The sequence below is a fragment of the Primulina tabacum genome, chromosome 14, assembly GCF_025594145.1.
Source record: "Primulina tabacum isolate GXHZ01 chromosome 14, ASM2559414v2, whole genome shotgun sequence".
In the NCBI taxonomy this organism is placed as follows: Eukaryota; Viridiplantae; Streptophyta; class Magnoliopsida; order Lamiales; family Gesneriaceae; genus Primulina; species Primulina tabacum.
The window spans coordinates 96,440-113,179 of record NC_134563.1 but is presented as its reverse complement, the minus strand read 5'-3'; the positions used below and the strand labels follow the sequence as shown (position 1 = coordinate 113,179).

General features: G+C 48.9%; 1 protein-coding gene across 1 annotated transcript; it reads right to left on the bottom strand.

Moving 5' to 3' along the window:
* Positions 1 to 12,994: 12,994 nt before the first annotated feature.
* Positions 12,995 to 16,521, bottom strand: LOC142524931 (uncharacterized). The gene is made up of 2 exons (XM_075629091.1): positions 13,741 to 16,521; positions 12,995 to 13,318 (listed from the first exon to the last, which is right to left on the bottom strand). Exons 1-2 carry the CDS (start codon positions 16,519 to 16,521, stop codon positions 12,995 to 12,997), a joined length of 3,105 nt encoding a protein of 1,034 aa, XP_075485206.1.
* Positions 16,522 to 16,740: the final 219 nt, after the last annotated feature.

The window sequence follows — 16,740 nt, the reverse complement described above, 5'->3', positions numbered from 1 at the left end:
CTTCCAAGCACTGAGGAAGAGTCTGAAATCACTGGTAAGGGGAATACGGACATGAAAAACAGCCCCAAAGTAATGCCATACAGACCTGGCAAGAGGGCTATCAATGAAAATGTGCGTGAATGTCTCAGGCATCTCACAACACTGACATTTAGACGCCAGCTCGAAACCACGACGCTGGAGCACATCGTCAACTGGAAGCCATTGATGCCAAAACCTCCAGAGGAAGAAAGACATAGTAGGCCTCAGCCAACTGCCCCAGCAAGGAGTGAAGATATCAGAAACTTGGTCTCTCAAGCGGACAAGCTCCCATGCGGATTTCAGCGAAAAAAACACCGTCAGAACTATGCACCCAAATAGCCGAATCGGGCTCCCCCGATGCAATAGGGATCAGAGTAATAGTCTCAGCAACAGAGGGTGGGACAACTGAGCAGAGAAGGTCAAAATCCCAAGCCCCATCTGAAAGAAAGTGAGAAACACGGACACCCCGATCCCCCCTAAGCAGGACCTGACTAGACAAGGGAACATCCCCACACCAGATGTCATCCCAAAAAGCAACATCTCCCACCCCAATTCTCCATCGAATGCCAGATTCAGCACGAGCCCTAATCTTAAGCAAACGACGCCAAGTGGGAGAAATGAACCCAGCAGATGAAACATAAGCTGGATGCACCAACTGGCAGTATTTTCTCATCATGAATTTGGCCCATAGGGATGAACCTTGACGAAAACGAAACCATAATGTAATGGAGAAGCTATCCACAATATCTTTGAGCCTGCGAAATCCAAGACCCCCTTCAGAGACAGGAAGACATGCACGAGACCACCTCGCCCAATGCCATTTCTTATCCAAGGATCTGGATCCCCACAGGAAACCATTGAAAACATTCTCAAGCCTCTCCATAACTGCCAGAGGTGGCTGGACTACCTGGAACATGTAAATGGGAACCGAAAGGAGGACACTCCTAAGGAGAGTCATACGGCTCCCCGGGGAAAGAGTTTTAAGCTCCCAACCCTCCAACTTCTTACTCACCATCTGCACAAGGGGATCAAAAAGAGAGCAAACTCTATTCCCACGAAACAAAGGAACTCCGAGGTATTTGATAGGAAAACAACCCTCCCCAAACCCAGTGATACGAAGGAGACGGGAACGAGTACGACCAGAACACCTCGGAGGCAAAATAATGACACTCTTAACTGCATTCACCAACTGCCCCGAGCAGTTTTCATAGTGATGCAAAAAATCCATGAGACTGTTCATCTCACGAGTCCCACCATTGGCAAAAATAATGATATCATCAGCATAGGCCAGGTGGGAAAGAAGGAGATCACAACCAGATCGGTACCTAATCGCAGGATACTGACGATAAAGACGATCAAGACCACGCGAAAGGTACTCTGCCCCCAAAATGAAAAGAAGTGGGGACAAAGGGTCGCCCTGCCGGAGACCCCTAGTGGATCCAAAGAATCCAGTGAGTGAACCATTGATATTAACTGAAAATTGGCAATGAGAAATGCAGGCAGATATCATCGACACTACCTGCTCTGAAAAGCCATAATGCCTCAAGACATCCAACAGAAAAGACCATTGGACCCTATCATAAGCTTTAGCCATATCCAGTTTCAAAATAACATTGCCACCACGGGTGGGGAGAGAAAGACTATGAGTGAGCTCTTGAGCAAGGAGGATATTATCCGAAATCACCCGCCCTGGAACAAAGCCACTCTGATTCCACGAAACCAGCCTCTCCGCCACCTCCTTCAGCCGAGAATATAAAAGTTTGGAAATTATCTTATTAGTCACATTACACAAGCTGATAGGACGAAAGTCCGACCAAGCCTGAGCTCCCATGACTTTGGGAATCAATGTGATCGTGGTGGCAGTAAACCCCTGTGGCAAGGGACTACCCCGAAAGAAATCCAGGACCGCATCAAAAACATCCTGATGGACAATCTCCCAGCAATGCTGAAAGAAGGCCGAAGAGAATCCATCAGGCCCCGCCACACTATCACGGTGAATGGAGAAAACAGTCGCCCGCACCTCCTCCAAAGAAGGAGGGGCAGCAATATTTGCGTTCTCCAAATCCGAGATCACCAAGGGGAAATCAGAAAAATCCGGGCAAGAAAGCACAAAAGGATCCCCAGTAAGCAGGTTTTGAAAAAAGGCGGCCCCAGACTGCTGAATAAGCTCAGGGGAAGTAATGCAAGAGCCATTATCCCAAATACGAAAGATTTTATTAGCCACCCTTTTTTTCTTGACCATATTGTGGAAGAGTTTGGTGTTCCTCTCACCATCCTCTAACCACCTACAAGCGGCTTTTTGCCGCCAAAAATCCGCCTCCATGGCGGTAACCCTAGCAAGATCAGCATTGCAATTGGACAAACTAGTCCAATGCAAATCCGAAGGAGCAGCCTCGCAATCTGCCTCAGCAATCCGGACAGCCTGCTCCGCCTCAGCAAGTTTGGCAAAAAGATCACCAAAAACACTCTTATTCCACCACTTCAGATGGCTTTTGAGGCGCTTCAACTTCACAAAAAGACGGGGCATACCGTTCAAATGACACGGTAAATTCCAATTAAGCCTCACCGTCTGCAAAAAACCATGGTGCCTGAGCCACATGCTCTGAAAGCGAAAAGAACTCGGCCCACTAGCAAAGACCGGGACTGACACAAAAAGAGGACAATGGTCAGAGACCGTACGAATGAGGTGCTCCACACGAATAGAGTGAAAATGGTCCCCCCAATCAACAGACACAAAAACCCGATCAAGACGCTTCCAAATGGTCTTGTTCGTCCACGTGAACGAAGACCCCTCAAAACCAGCATCTACTAACCCAGAATCCAAAATAAAGTGATTAAATTCTTCCATGGGAAGCAACCGCCCACCAGAAGAACCCAAACACTGCGACGAATTCCTGACTACATTAAAGTCGCCACCAACAAGCCAAGGACCCTGAGCAGGCTTAACCTGAAGCAAAGAATTCCAAAGCTGTCTGCGCTCAATGTAGTCACACTTAGCATAAACAAAGGAACAAAAGACAGTAGTCGGCAAAAAAGTAGCAGAAACCCGGAAGTGAAGGAATTGAGTGTGATCAAAAAGACACTCAACCGTGACATCCTCAGCAAAGAAAACCCAGATATGACCCGAGGAGTTCGATATAACTCGAGAAAAACCAAAACGACGAGTCATAAAACGAACATCCAGATCAATCATGGGTTCCAAAATAGCCAAGATCTTGACTCTCTTATCTTTAACGTGGGCATGTAGCCTTTGTTGAGACTCCGAGCTCCGGAGCCCCCTGACATTCCATATGAGAAAATTCATGGAGAATGGGCACCAGAACCGCCCTGTCGCTTTTTACGCGACCTATGAAAAGCATTCTCCTTCCTTTTCTTAATATCCCCCATATCAGCATCCAGAATACGACCTTCAGACCTACAGCCATCACCCGACTCAGAATGCCGATCGAATTCCTGATCAAGTATCTCCAGCAGATTCCAGCCGGAAGACCAGCTCACTGACAGAAGGACCCTGCCTAGCAACCAATTCCTCTACCGTAGAGGAAGCATCATCAGGAGACAAAGGAACAGAGGGGATGGAATGACTACTGTGATTCAAAGTACAAGGCCCCAGAGAGCCAAACACAGGCAACTCACTAGTAGACGGGACCCCAATACCATCCACACAATCATCCAACTGTAACCCTCCATCAATAACCTCATCACTGAGGATCACACCCTCAACAAGAACAGACTCCAAAGGATCCTTTCCAGAAGACCCAACACCGGCATCCTCCAGATGACCACATGGAGGGTCCATATCAACACAATCTAATCCAACAGGATCAGGCTCCGCGTCCTGCCCATGCGAGAGCACCTCAAAAGGATTCAACTCAAGAGGATTCTTTCTTGGAAGAACCTGCCGAACTGGCCTCTTTCTCCCTCTACGTCTGGGACCCGTGCCAGTTTTCTGAAGCTGAGGCTGGGTCCCCAGATTAAAACCAGAATTAACACCCCCTGGAGGGGCAGACTCTGTAGATGGGGGAGACTGGCCAGAAGCACGGTCAGCAGGCTTAGGACGAACAGGTTTGGGATTTTTTCCATGGGAATAACAAACACTGGTCGAATGACCCAGCATTTTGCAATCCATGCAGTACCCGGGGATTCGCTCATAAATGACTTCAATTTCTTGAGCATGATCACCCCAACCCACCCAAATCTCTTTGACCGGCGGTTCGAGCACATTAATTTCAACACATACGCGAGCAAAAGCGCCTCGAGAAGAATCTGCAGTATGATCATCCATCTTCACCGGTTTCCCCACAATTTTGGCCAAAGCAAAGAGACTTTGCTTAGAAAACAAATGAAGGGGAAGACCCGGGAAGCGGATCCAAACTGGGGCAATGGGTGACTCCTCCTGAAGATTAAACTCTGGCGTCCACTTAGAGAAGCGGACCGACAGAGGTCCAACCTGCATAACCCCCTTGGTCCAAAAGAACGCATAGTCTTCTTCACAAGCAAGAGTGAGAACAAGAAAACCCCGAGGCATGAACTTTAAGTCAAAAGATCTAACTAGTCCCAATTTAGCAAAAGCCGCAGAAATACCAGAATTTGGAACTAGAGATCGATTCCCTGAAATTTTTCCAACCAAAGCAAATTTGAAAGGTTCTGCGAGGGTAGAAATAACCTCATCCGGGAAGAGAATACCCGGTTTTCCATTTCGAAGAGTCGGCACAGGCATGTCATTCATAGAGTTGTGCAACTCATCAAAGCTTTTTTTGGCCGTCCGAGGGGATGGTGGAGTCAGGATATCACGAAATGAGACAGTAAGCGGAATAGGAACACGCGTACCTGGTTTGACCGTTTCAGCACAAGGGTTGACTGCCGAGTCAACTCGTCCTTCACGGTGATTCGACTCGACCGAGTTGACTCGTGAGTCACCTACCGGAGCACCACCATGGACCGGCGACGGTGAGGGGAGTCCAGAACCGGGACCAATTCGTGCAGACTCGGGCATTGGAGGGTCCGATTTAACCAAAGGATGTGAAGAAACTCGATTTTGCCCTACGAATTGGGCGTTTCCGACCGGTGGCCGGAAACCAGAAATTGAAGATGGCAAAATGCGACCCATACCTGGACGATCAACCCCTAAAGAGGAATTGAAGAAAGAAGCCGGAATAGTGCCTGAAATCGGCGGTGAGAAAGACGGCAGTGAGGCGTCGAACGGCGTGTTCTTAGATCTGAAATTCACGGCTGATTTGAACTCCGATTGGAGTGATTCCTGAACCATTGGAATCGTCTGGACGAGAGGGTCACAGATCGGGGTCGGGATGGAACATTGGATGTCGGAGTTGGCCGGAATCGACGAAACAAGCGACGGCTGCGCAGTGAACAGTAACTGCGGAGCTTTGAACGGAGATGACGCCGGAACGGGGAAACTGGACGGTCGCGCAGGTGCCGGAAATGAAAGGGGAGGGTGAGGCGAAGAGAATGATGTATGGCCCGTACCAGGAGGAGCGACGGTTGCCGGCGCCGACGACAGGGAAGAAACCGCCGCGATTTTGACCGGAGAAATGAGTGGGTAATCGGACTCCATTTGAGCTGAAATTTGGTAGGGAGGGTCGTCGTGAGGTGGCGGTTCAGATGGGGTGGTTGGCCGGCCGGGATCCGGCGGCGGTGGCATGGCGGTGGGTAGGGCGTGAATAGTGACGGGTTTAGTGTGTGTTTTCTCACCTTTTACTGTGTGTTTTTTCAGAGAAAATTTTTTTGGGGGCAAATGGGTTCGGTTTAGGGTTTAGGGTTTAGGGTTTAGGGTTTAGGGTTTTTTTTTTTTTTTTTTTTTTTTTAATAAAAAGTTTATTTATTAACAAATAAAACCTAACGGAGGGGGACTAGACCAAGACCTCCGGGAAGGCTATATCACAATCATAACATAAAAACATAAATAAAGACTACAACAGGGCAGCCCATAATAAAGCAAAACACAGAAAATAAAAACATCGGGCGCCCCGGAATACATCAGACAAACTAATAATACTGATGGGCAAGGAGAACTCTGCAGTGAACGCCCATCAGAAAAACATGTCAACCTGAATCAGGCGGTCGCCCATAGGGTAACCCCGCCTGACTCTTCTGAGATCTGTAAAACCGACGCTGCTGTGAGCGCGTGCGACCTGGTAATGGCAAGGACTGACAGGAAGTAGTAGGAGGAAGATCCAAATCAGCCACTCGAGAACCATTCCCAAGGTCGATGTGTAGCGAAGTAATGGGACCAGAAACTGTAGGAACAACCATCTGTGCCGGAACAGTGGAAACAATCATCGGGTCTGTTACCACTGGAACAACATCCACCAGAGAAGAGCTCGCTCCAGAACCAGACCCCTGAGCATCACCAACAATAACTGATGTAACAACCACAGGGATAGCAGGAGGAGACTGCATCGGAGCCACAACAACCTGAGGCACCAATGGAACATCCTCAACAATAGCCTCTAAAACATGAGAAGAAGACGATGGGCAGGAAGATGAACCAACACCAGAATTACCACCTGGAAAGGAATCTCCTGAAATGGAGTGAAGAACCGCAAACTGATTACTCGAAATAGGAGACTGTGGAGTAACCTGACTAGAAACCTGGCGGCGCCTACGTCTCGGCTGAACCCATCCTGGCTCAGTACTCCCAGAACCAGGACCACTAGAAGGAACCGAGCCAGGCGGAAAACCTTGAGGCTGACCCGAAGAAGGAGACCGCTGCCCCTGAGCAAAAGAACGGCCACCAAGAGCCTTATAACCAGAACGAGAACAACGCTGCACTGAATGACCTAGCATCTTACAATCCGTGCAAAAATAGGGGACTTTTTCATAAACCACCCCCAAAGTCTGCCGGTGGCTGCCCCACCCGACCCAGATCTCATCCAGACGAGGAAGCAACACATCAATCTCAACACAAATACGGGCAAAAGATCCCCGAGAACCATCAGCGGTGATCTCATCCACCATAACAGGGTTTCCTAAGAGCTTACCAATCTGATAAAGACACTTCTTGTCATATAAATGCAACGGTAGATCAGGAATACGAACCCAAACCGGAGCAATCGAAGACTCAGCCTCAAATTTAAACTCCGGTGTCCATTTGAAAAAGCGTATCGACACTGACCCAATAGAAACTAATTCCTGAGGCCAGAACTTCAAATAATCTTCCTCGCTAGAGAAAATAAGAACCAGAAATCCTCGGGGAAGAAATTTCAATGTAAATGAGGCCAAAAAGCCAAAACGAGAAAAAGCAGCCAAGATATCACTATTGGGTGTAACACCCCGGTTCCCTGTAACACGGCCAATCAACGCAAATTTAAAAGGCACTGACAGAGAAGAAATAACCTGATCCGGGAATAGAATACCCGGTATACCATCAACAAAGTCCGGTTCAGGAATCTCGCCCACCAAACCACCAAACCCGGCAAAACTCTGTCTGGCTGGAGAAGGAGCAGTAACATCCCTAAAAGAAGCCAAGGGAGTTGCTGAGGAAGCGGAAACAGAGGCCGGAATTGCATTTGCAAAAGAAACCGAAGAGTTGACCATCGGTTGACCGGCAAAAACCGGCGACGGCGAGACAACCACCGGAGCACCACCAACCACCGGCGACGACGAGGGGGTCACGGAACCGGTGACCAAAGGTGAAGAACCGGGCTGAAACGGAGGCAATTGACCGGAAACATTCGCCGGAGACGAACCAAACACTGATTTTGGGCGTTTCCGATCGGCGATGAATTTTCCGAAATTGAAGGCATAGAAATCTTACCCATGGCTAGATGAGTTTGTAGTAGAGAGGAATTGCAAAAATCAGCAACCGATCCGGAGTAATTGAGTTTTGAAGCCAACGCAAATATAACTTGGGGGCTGAAATTCGTAGATCTGAAATTCCCGCCGCCACCGGACTCCGACGAAGCAATTGAAGATACCAATGGAAGCGCCTGGTCCTGGGCATTCCGGATCGGGGTCTTGATCGGAGAACCAAGACCGGAGCTGGCCGTAATCGGAGCCGAAACATTCGGCGTCGCGGTGAACAGTACTGACGGAACATCGCCGGACGATTTCGGGATGCAAATGAACTCCGTTTGGGCTGATTTTTGGACCAGAGGATCGACTGGAGGAGACGATTCGAATGGTGTAACAATCGTCGCCGGACGATGATCGAAGACAGGTGTGATTCCGGGCGACGGAATCTGCGCAATTTCCGGAGCTTTGACCGTCGATTTGGCCGGCGAAACGACCTCCGTTGGACCTGAAATTCGGACAGCAGCCTCGTCTCGCCGAGGCGCACCTGATCGTACCGGTGGCCGGCCGGAAACCGGCGCCGACATGGGGGCGATTTTTAAGGCGAAAATGGGCTTTTTTGACACTATTCACAAATGAGAGAAAAAATTTTGGGGCAAAATGGTTTTGGTTTAGGGTTTAGGGTTTAGGGTTTAGGGTTTAGGGTTTAGGGTTTTTTTTTTTTTTTTTTTTTTTTTTTTTTTTTTTTTAATAAAAAGTTTATTTATTAACAAATAAAACCTAACGGAGGGGGACTAGACCAAGACCTCCGGAAAGGCTATATCACAATCATAACATAAAAACATAAATAAAGACTACAACAGGGCAGCCCATAATAAAGCAAAACACAGAAAATAAAACATCGGGCGCCCCGGAATACATCAGACAAACTAATAATACTGATGGGCAAGGAGAACTCTGCAGTGAACGCCCATCAGAAAAACATGTCAACCTGAATCAGGCGGTCGCCCATAGGGTAACCCCGCCTGACTCTTCTGAGATCTGTAAAACCGACGCTGCTGTGAGCGCGTGCGACCTGGTAATGGCAAGGACTGACAGGAAGTAGTAGGAGGAAGATCCAAATCAGCCACTCGAGAACCATTCCCAAGGTCGATGTGTAGCGAAGTAATGGGACCAGAAACTGTAGGAACAACCATCTGTGCCGGAACAGTGGAAACAATCATCGGGTCTGTTACCACTGGAACAACATCCACCAGAGAAGAGCTCGCTCCAGAACCAGACCCCTGAGCATCACCAACAATAACTGATGTAACAACCACAGGGATAGCAGGAGGAGACTGCATCGGAGCCACAACAACCTGAGGCACCAATGGAACATCCTCAACAATAGCCTCTAAAACATGAGAAGAAGACGATGGGCAGGAAGATGAACCAACACCAGAATTACCGCCTGGAAAGGAATCTCCTGAAATGGAGTGAAGAACCGCAAACTGATTACTCGAAATAGGAGACTGTGGAGTAACCTGACTAGAAACCTGGCGGCGCCTACGTCTCGGCTGAACCCATCCTGGCTCAGTACTCCCAGAACCAGGACCACTAGAAGGAACCGAGCCAGGCGGAAAACCTTGAGGCTGACCCGAAGAAGGAGACCGCTGCCCCTGAGCAAAAGAACGGCCACCAAGAGCCTTATAACCAGAACGAGAACAACGCTGCACTGAATGACCTAGCATCTTACAATCCGTGCAAAAATAGGGGACTTTTTCATAAACCACCCCCAAAGTCTGCCGGTGGCTGCCCCACCCGACCCAGATCTCATCCAGACGAGGAAGCAACACATCAATCTCAACACAAATACGGGCAAAAGATCCCCGAGAACCATCAGCGGTGATCTCATCCACCATAACAGGGTTTCCTAAGAGCTTACCAATCTGATAAAGACACTTCTTGTCATATAAATGCAACGGTAGATCAGGAATACGAACCCAAACCGGAGCAATCGAAGACTCAGCCTCAAATTTAGGGTTTAGGGTTTAGGGTTTAGGGTTTAGGGTTTAGGGTTTTTTTTTTTTTTTTTTTTTTTTTTTTTTTTTTTTAAATAAAAAGTTTATTTATTAACAAATAAAACCTAACGGAGGGGGACTAGACCAAGACCTCCGGAAAGGCTATATCTCAATCATAACATAAAAACATAAATAAAGACTACAACAGGGCAGCCCATAATAAAGCAAAACACAGAAAATAAAAACATCGGGCGCCCCGGAATACATCAGACAAACTAATAATACTGATGGGCAAGGAGAACTCTGCAGTGAACGCCCATCAGAAAAACATGTCAACCTGAATCAGGCGGTCGCCCATAGGGTAACCCCGCCTGACTCTTCTGAGATCTGTAAAACCGACGCTGCTGTGAGCGCGTGCGACCTGGTAATGGCAAGGACTGACAGGAAGTAGTAGGAGGAAGATCCAAATCAGCCACTCGAGAACCATTCCCAAGGTCGATGTGTAGCGAAGTAATGGGACCAGAAACTGTAGGAACAACCATCTGTGCCGGAACAGTGGAAACAATCATCGGGTCTGTTACCACTGGAACAACATCCACCAGAGAAGAGCTCGCTCCAGAACCAGACCCCTGAGCATCACCAACAATAACTGATGTAACAACCACAGGGATAGCAGGAGGAGACTGCATCGGAGCCACAACAACCTGAGGCACCAATGGAACATCCTCAACAATAGCCTCTAAAACATGAGAAGAAGACGATGGGCAGGAAGATGAACCAACACCAGAATTACCACCTGGAAAGGAATCTCCTGAAATGGAGTGAAGAACCGCAAACTGATTACTCGAAATAGGAGACTGTGGAGTAACCTGACTAGAAACCTGGCGGCGCCTACGTCTCGGCTGAACCCATCCTGGCTCAGTACTCCCAGAACCAGGACCACTAGAAGGAACCGAGCCAGGCGGAAAACCTTGAGGCTGACCCGAAGAAGGAGACCGCTGCCCCTGAGCAAAAGAACGGCCACCAAGAGCCTTATAACCAGAACGAGAACAACGCTGCACTGAATGACCTAGCATCTTACAATCCGTGCAAAAATAGGGGACTTTTTCATAAACCACCCCCAAAGTCTGCCGGTGGCTGCCCCACCCGACCCAGATCTCATCCAGACGAGGAAGCAACACATCAATCTCAACACAAATACGGGCAAAAGATCCCCGAGAACCATCAGCGGTGATCTCATCCACCATAACAGGGTTTCCTAAGAGCTTACCAATCTGATAAAGACACTTCTTGTCATATAAATGCAACGGTAGATCAGGAATACGAACCCAAACCGGAGCAATCGAAGACTCAGCCTCAAATTTAAACTCCGGTGTCCATTTGAAAAAGCGTATCGACACTGACCCAATAGAAACTAATTCCTGAGGCCAGAACTTCAAATAATCTTCCTCGCTAGAGAAAATAAGAACCAGAAATCCTCGGGGAAGAAATTTCAATGTAAATGAGGCCAAAAAGCCAAAACGAGAAAAAGCAGCCAAGATATCACTATTGGGTGTAACACCCCGGTTCCCTGTAACACGGCCAATCAACGCAAATTTAAAAGGCACTGACAGAGAAGAAATAACCTGATCCGGGAATAGAATACCCGGTATACCATCAACAAAGTCCGGTTCAGGAATCTCGCCCACCAAACCACCAAACCCGGCAAAACTCTGTCTGGCTGGAGAAGGAGCAGTAACATCCCTAAAAGAAGCCAAGGGAGTTGCTGAGGAAGCGGAAACAGAGGCCGGAATTGCATTTGCAAAAGAAACCGAAGAGTTGACCATCGGTTGACCGGCAAAAACCGGCGACGGCGAGACAACCACCGGAGCACCACCAACCACCGGCGACGACGAGGGGGTCACGGAACCGGTGACCAAAGGTGAAGAACCGGGCTGAAACGGAGGCAATTGACCGGAAACATTCGCCGGAGACGAACCAAACACATGATTTTGGGCGTTTCCGATCGGCGATGAATTTTCCGAAATTGAAGGCATAGAAATCTTACCCATGGCTAGATGAGTTTGTAGTAGAGAGGAATTGCAAAAATCAGCAACCGATCCGGAGTAATTGAGTTTTGAAGCCAACGCAAATATAACTTGGGGGCTGAAATTCGTAGATCTGAAATTCCCGCCGCCACCGGACTCCGACGAAGCAATTGAAGATACCAATGGAAGCGCCTGGTCCTGGGCATTCCGGATCGGGGTCTTGATCGGAGAACCAAGACCGGAGCTGGCCGTAATCGGAGCCGAAACATTCGGCGTCGCGGTGAACAGTACTGACGGAACATCGCCGGACGATTTCGGGATGCAAATGAACTCCGTTTGGGCTGATTTTTGGACCAGAGGATCGACTGGAGGAGACGATTCGAATGGTGTAACAATCGTCGCCGGACGATGATCGAAGACAGGTGTGATTCCGGGCGACGGAATCTGCGCAATTTCCGGAGCTTTGACCGTCGATTTGGCCGGCGAAACGACCTCCGTTGGACCTGAAATTCGGACAGCAGCCTCGTCTCGCCGAGGCGCACCTGATCGTACCGGTGGCCGGCCGGAAACCGGCGCCGACATGGGGGCGATTTTTAAGGCGAAAATGGGCTTTTTTGACACTATTCACAAATGAGAGAAAAAATTTTGGGGCAAAATGGGGTTGGTTTTTGGTTTAGGGTTTAGGGTTTAGGGTTTAGGGTTTAGGGTTTAGGGTTTAGGGTTTTTTTTTTTTTTTTTTTTTTTTTTTTAATAAAACACCGCCGAAAGCGGGGGGGTTAGGCGGACCTCTACCTGTATATATAAACACAAAAGAAATACAAGATAAGGCCTAAAGAGAGGGCAGGTATACCAAGACCTCTCTAAAAGCGAGTCTGACAACACATAAAACATAAAGACATAAAACCTAGGGTGGCAAATACACGTGCCAAAATCTAATCCCTAGGAAAAGCGCATAATAAAATGAACATATAAGAGCAGCGCTAAATACATCAAAACAAATCGAAACATGTCTAAACTGTAAAGATCCGACTCAGATGTAGGTGCAAAAGACAACCAATTGTACCCATCTCTGAGCCGTCTGTCGCTGTAAGTCCAACATGAAAATGGCGTCCTAGTCCGAGATCGGTCGCAATCCAGCTGAAGTAAGAGAAACTTCAAATCCCCAGAAGAAGGTGAAAACGTATGGAGCTCATAACGTCATAAATCCAAGCGTGACTGGAACGTTGATATAAGAGGTAGCCAAGAGATAACATGGAGAGCCACCAATGCACGTAGCAAAAGCAGAGAACATATAAATCCCGACATGAATGGAGCTCTGGGCCAGAGAAACCACTGAGAGAGATCATCCAAAGCCACCATAAAACCCGGCAAGAGAACACAAAATATAGAAAGCGGCGGCCAAGGAGAAGCCTGCAGAGAGCGACCGCCAGAGAACAGGGTGGTCCAAATAAAAGCACCAATGGAGAAGGTGCGAGAGTCCACCCAGATCCAAAGAAACAAAGCACTCCAAAGAGACAGTACCTGCAAAGGAAAAAATACATATAGATATATATAAATATATATATATATATAGAAATAGATCCAAATAAAGGAAGGGGCTGCAAATAGCTAAGAACATCTGTATCTGAGGTAGGGAAGCCCGGAGATATCCGAGCGGGTCAGTATGGATATGTGTCTGGGTAGTGAAGGACCTAACTCTAAGGTATAAACCCTAATGGTATGAGCCCTCGCCGCCAACGCATCCGCCACCGAATTTCCCTCCCGAAAATATGTGAAAAATGAACCGCCCGCCCCCTCAAAAGAAACAGAATCCGAGTGACTGTATGATGAAGGTCCCAATGACACCGACGAGAACGCAGGATCTGAAGAGAAATCTGAGAATCGGTCTCAACCCAAAGGGGAAAAAGACCGAGATCGGAACAGATAAGAAGGCCCCTCCAAACCGCCCAAAGCTCCGCCCGGACATTGGTCCCGACTCCGATAAACTCGCTGAAGGAGAGCACCACCCTGCCAGAAGAATCACGCACAACACCACCGACAGACGACTCCCCAGGATTGCCCCTCGAACTCCCATCAACATTCAGCTTAAAGCACCCAGGTGGTGGACAGAGCCACCGGACAATCGCTAACCTATGGGTCCGCTGAAAGGCAACAAAAATTCCCAGCGATCTCGCAGCCTCAAAGGCACCAAGCCAGTGCTTGGGCTTAACAATGAAAGCAGCATGGGCAAGACGCAGATAAGACAAAATCTGAGACTTCACAGTCTCCCCAGAATTACGCAACTGACGGTGCTTCGCATCATTACGAGCCATCCAGAGAAACCACAAAACAATGAAGGGCAGAAACTCCTTGACGTGGCCCCCAGGTGCCCAATGAAGATTTCTCTTCCAAGCGCTAAGGAACAACCTGAGATCCCCTGTGCAGGGGATCCGGACATGAAATATGGCCCCAAAGAAATGCCAGACATAACGGGCTATCGGGCCATCAATGAAGACATGTGTAAATGTCTCCGACATATTACAACACTGGCATCGAGAAGCCAACTCAAAGCCACGACGTTGGAGCATATCATCCAACGGGAGCCACTGATGCCAAAATCTCCAAAGAAAAAAAGACATCGTGGGCCTCAACCAACGGCCCCAACAAGGAGTCAAGATATCAGAAACAGGGTCTCTCAATCGGACAAGCTCCCAAGCAGACCTAATCGAAAAAGCACCGTCAGAACTGTGAATCCAAAGCGCCAAATCAGGCTCGCCAAAGGCAATCGGGGTCAAAGTAATCGCCTCAGCAACGGAAGGGGCCACCACAGCGCAAAGAAGATCGAAATCCCAAGCCCCCTCAGACAAAAAGTTAAAAACCCGAACAGCACGGCCCCCACGGACCTCACACTGGCTGGACAGAGCAGTATCCCCAAACCATATGTCATCCCAAAAGGACACGTCTCCAAGGCCAACGCGCCAGCGAATGCCGGGCTCGGCGCGAGGTCTGATCTGTAGGAGACGACGCCAGGTGGGGGATATTAAACCACGAGGGAGAACAGAGGCAGGAGCATCCATCTGGCAATACTTCCGTAAAAGGAATCTCGCCCAGAGAGAGGAGCCCTGCCGAAACCGGAACCACAACTTAATAGAAAAGCTATCCACCAGATCTTTCAATCTGCGGAAGCCAAGACCACCCTCCATCACTGGGAGACAGGCTCGAGACCACTTGGCCCAGTGCCATTTCTTCTCCAGTGTCCGCGACCCCCAGAGAAAAGCGTTGAAAACCAGCTCAAGCTTCTCCATGACAGCAAGCGGTGGCTGTACCACCTGAAACAGATAAATCGGCATGGAGAGGAGCACACTGCGGATAAGGGTTATGCGGCTACCCGGAGAGAGCGTCCGGATCTCCCAACCCTCTAACTTCCTACGAACAGATTGTAGGAGGTGCTCAAAAAGGGAACATACTCGGTTACCCCTAAACAAGGGGACTCCGAGGTACTTGAGGGGCAAATGACCCTCCGCAAACCTGGTGATGCGCAAAATCCGAGAGCGAAGTCGCTCAGAACACCTCGGAGGCAAGATAACAGAACTTTTGACAGCGTTCACCAGCTGACCCGAACAATTCTCATAATGATGCAGTAAACCCATAAGGCGCCGCAAACTACGAGACCCACCATTGGCGAAAATAATGACATCATCAGCATAAGCCAGATGGGAAATCAGGATATCACAACCAGAGCGGTACCTGAGCTCAGGATGCTGCAGGTAGAGGCGGTCAAGGCCGCGCGATAGGTACTCCGCCCCCAAAATGAAAAGCATGGGGGACAAGGGATCGCCCTGTCTGAGGCCTCTAGTGGAACCAAAGAACCCCGAGAGAGAGCCATTGATGTTCACGGAGAAATGACAATGAGATATGCAAGCCGAGACCATCTCCACAACCCGCTCCGAGAAACCAAAGTGTCTCAAAACCTCGAAGAGGAAAGGCCACTGGACCCTGTCATAGGCCTTGGCCATATCCAACTTCAGGATAACATTACCGCCACGAGTGGGGAGAGTGAGACTGTGAGTGAGCTCCTGGGCTAGGAGAATATTATCGGATATCATCCGACCCGGAACGAAGCCACTCTGATTCGGTGAAATAAGTCTCTCCGCCACAACCCTCAGCCGAGAGTACAACAGCTTAGAGATGATCTTATTAGTGACATTGCACAGACTAATCGGACGGAAGTCCGACCAAGCATGAGCACCCGCGACTTTGGGGATCAGAGTGATTGTGGTGGCGGTAAAACCCTGGGGGAGGGGAGAACCCCTGAAAAAATCCAGGACAGCATCAAAAACATCCTGATGAACAATCTCCCAACAATGCTGAAAGAACGCCGAGGAGAAGCCATCAGGCCCAGCCACACTATCAGGATGTATGGAGAAGACGGTCGCACGAACCTCCTCCAAAGAAGGGGTCGCAACAATACCCTCATTCTCCACAGCAGAGATAACGGAGGGGAAGCCCGAAAAATCAGGACTCGCAAGCGCAGAGGGGTCACCAGTAAGCAAATGCTGGAAAAACGAGGCTCCCGACTGCTGAATCAACTCAGGAGACGTCAGGCATACCCCATTATCCCAGATGCGGAAAATATTATTCGCCACCCTTTTCTTCTTCACCATGTTGTGAAAGAGTTTGGTGTTCCTCTCACCATCCTCTAACCAGTGGCAAGCAGCTTTCTGTCTCCAAAAATCCGCCTCCATGGCGGTGACACGGGCCAGATCCTCATTGCGATCAGACAGAGAAGTCCAATTCAACTCAGAAGGATCAGCCTCACAGACAACCTCAGCGGACCGAACAGCCCTCTCAGCCTCAATGATTTTATCGAAAAGGTTCCCAAAAACATCCTGATTCCACCACTTGAGGTGATGTTTGAGGCGCTTAATCTTAGCAAAAAGGCGAGGCATACCACTCAAACTACA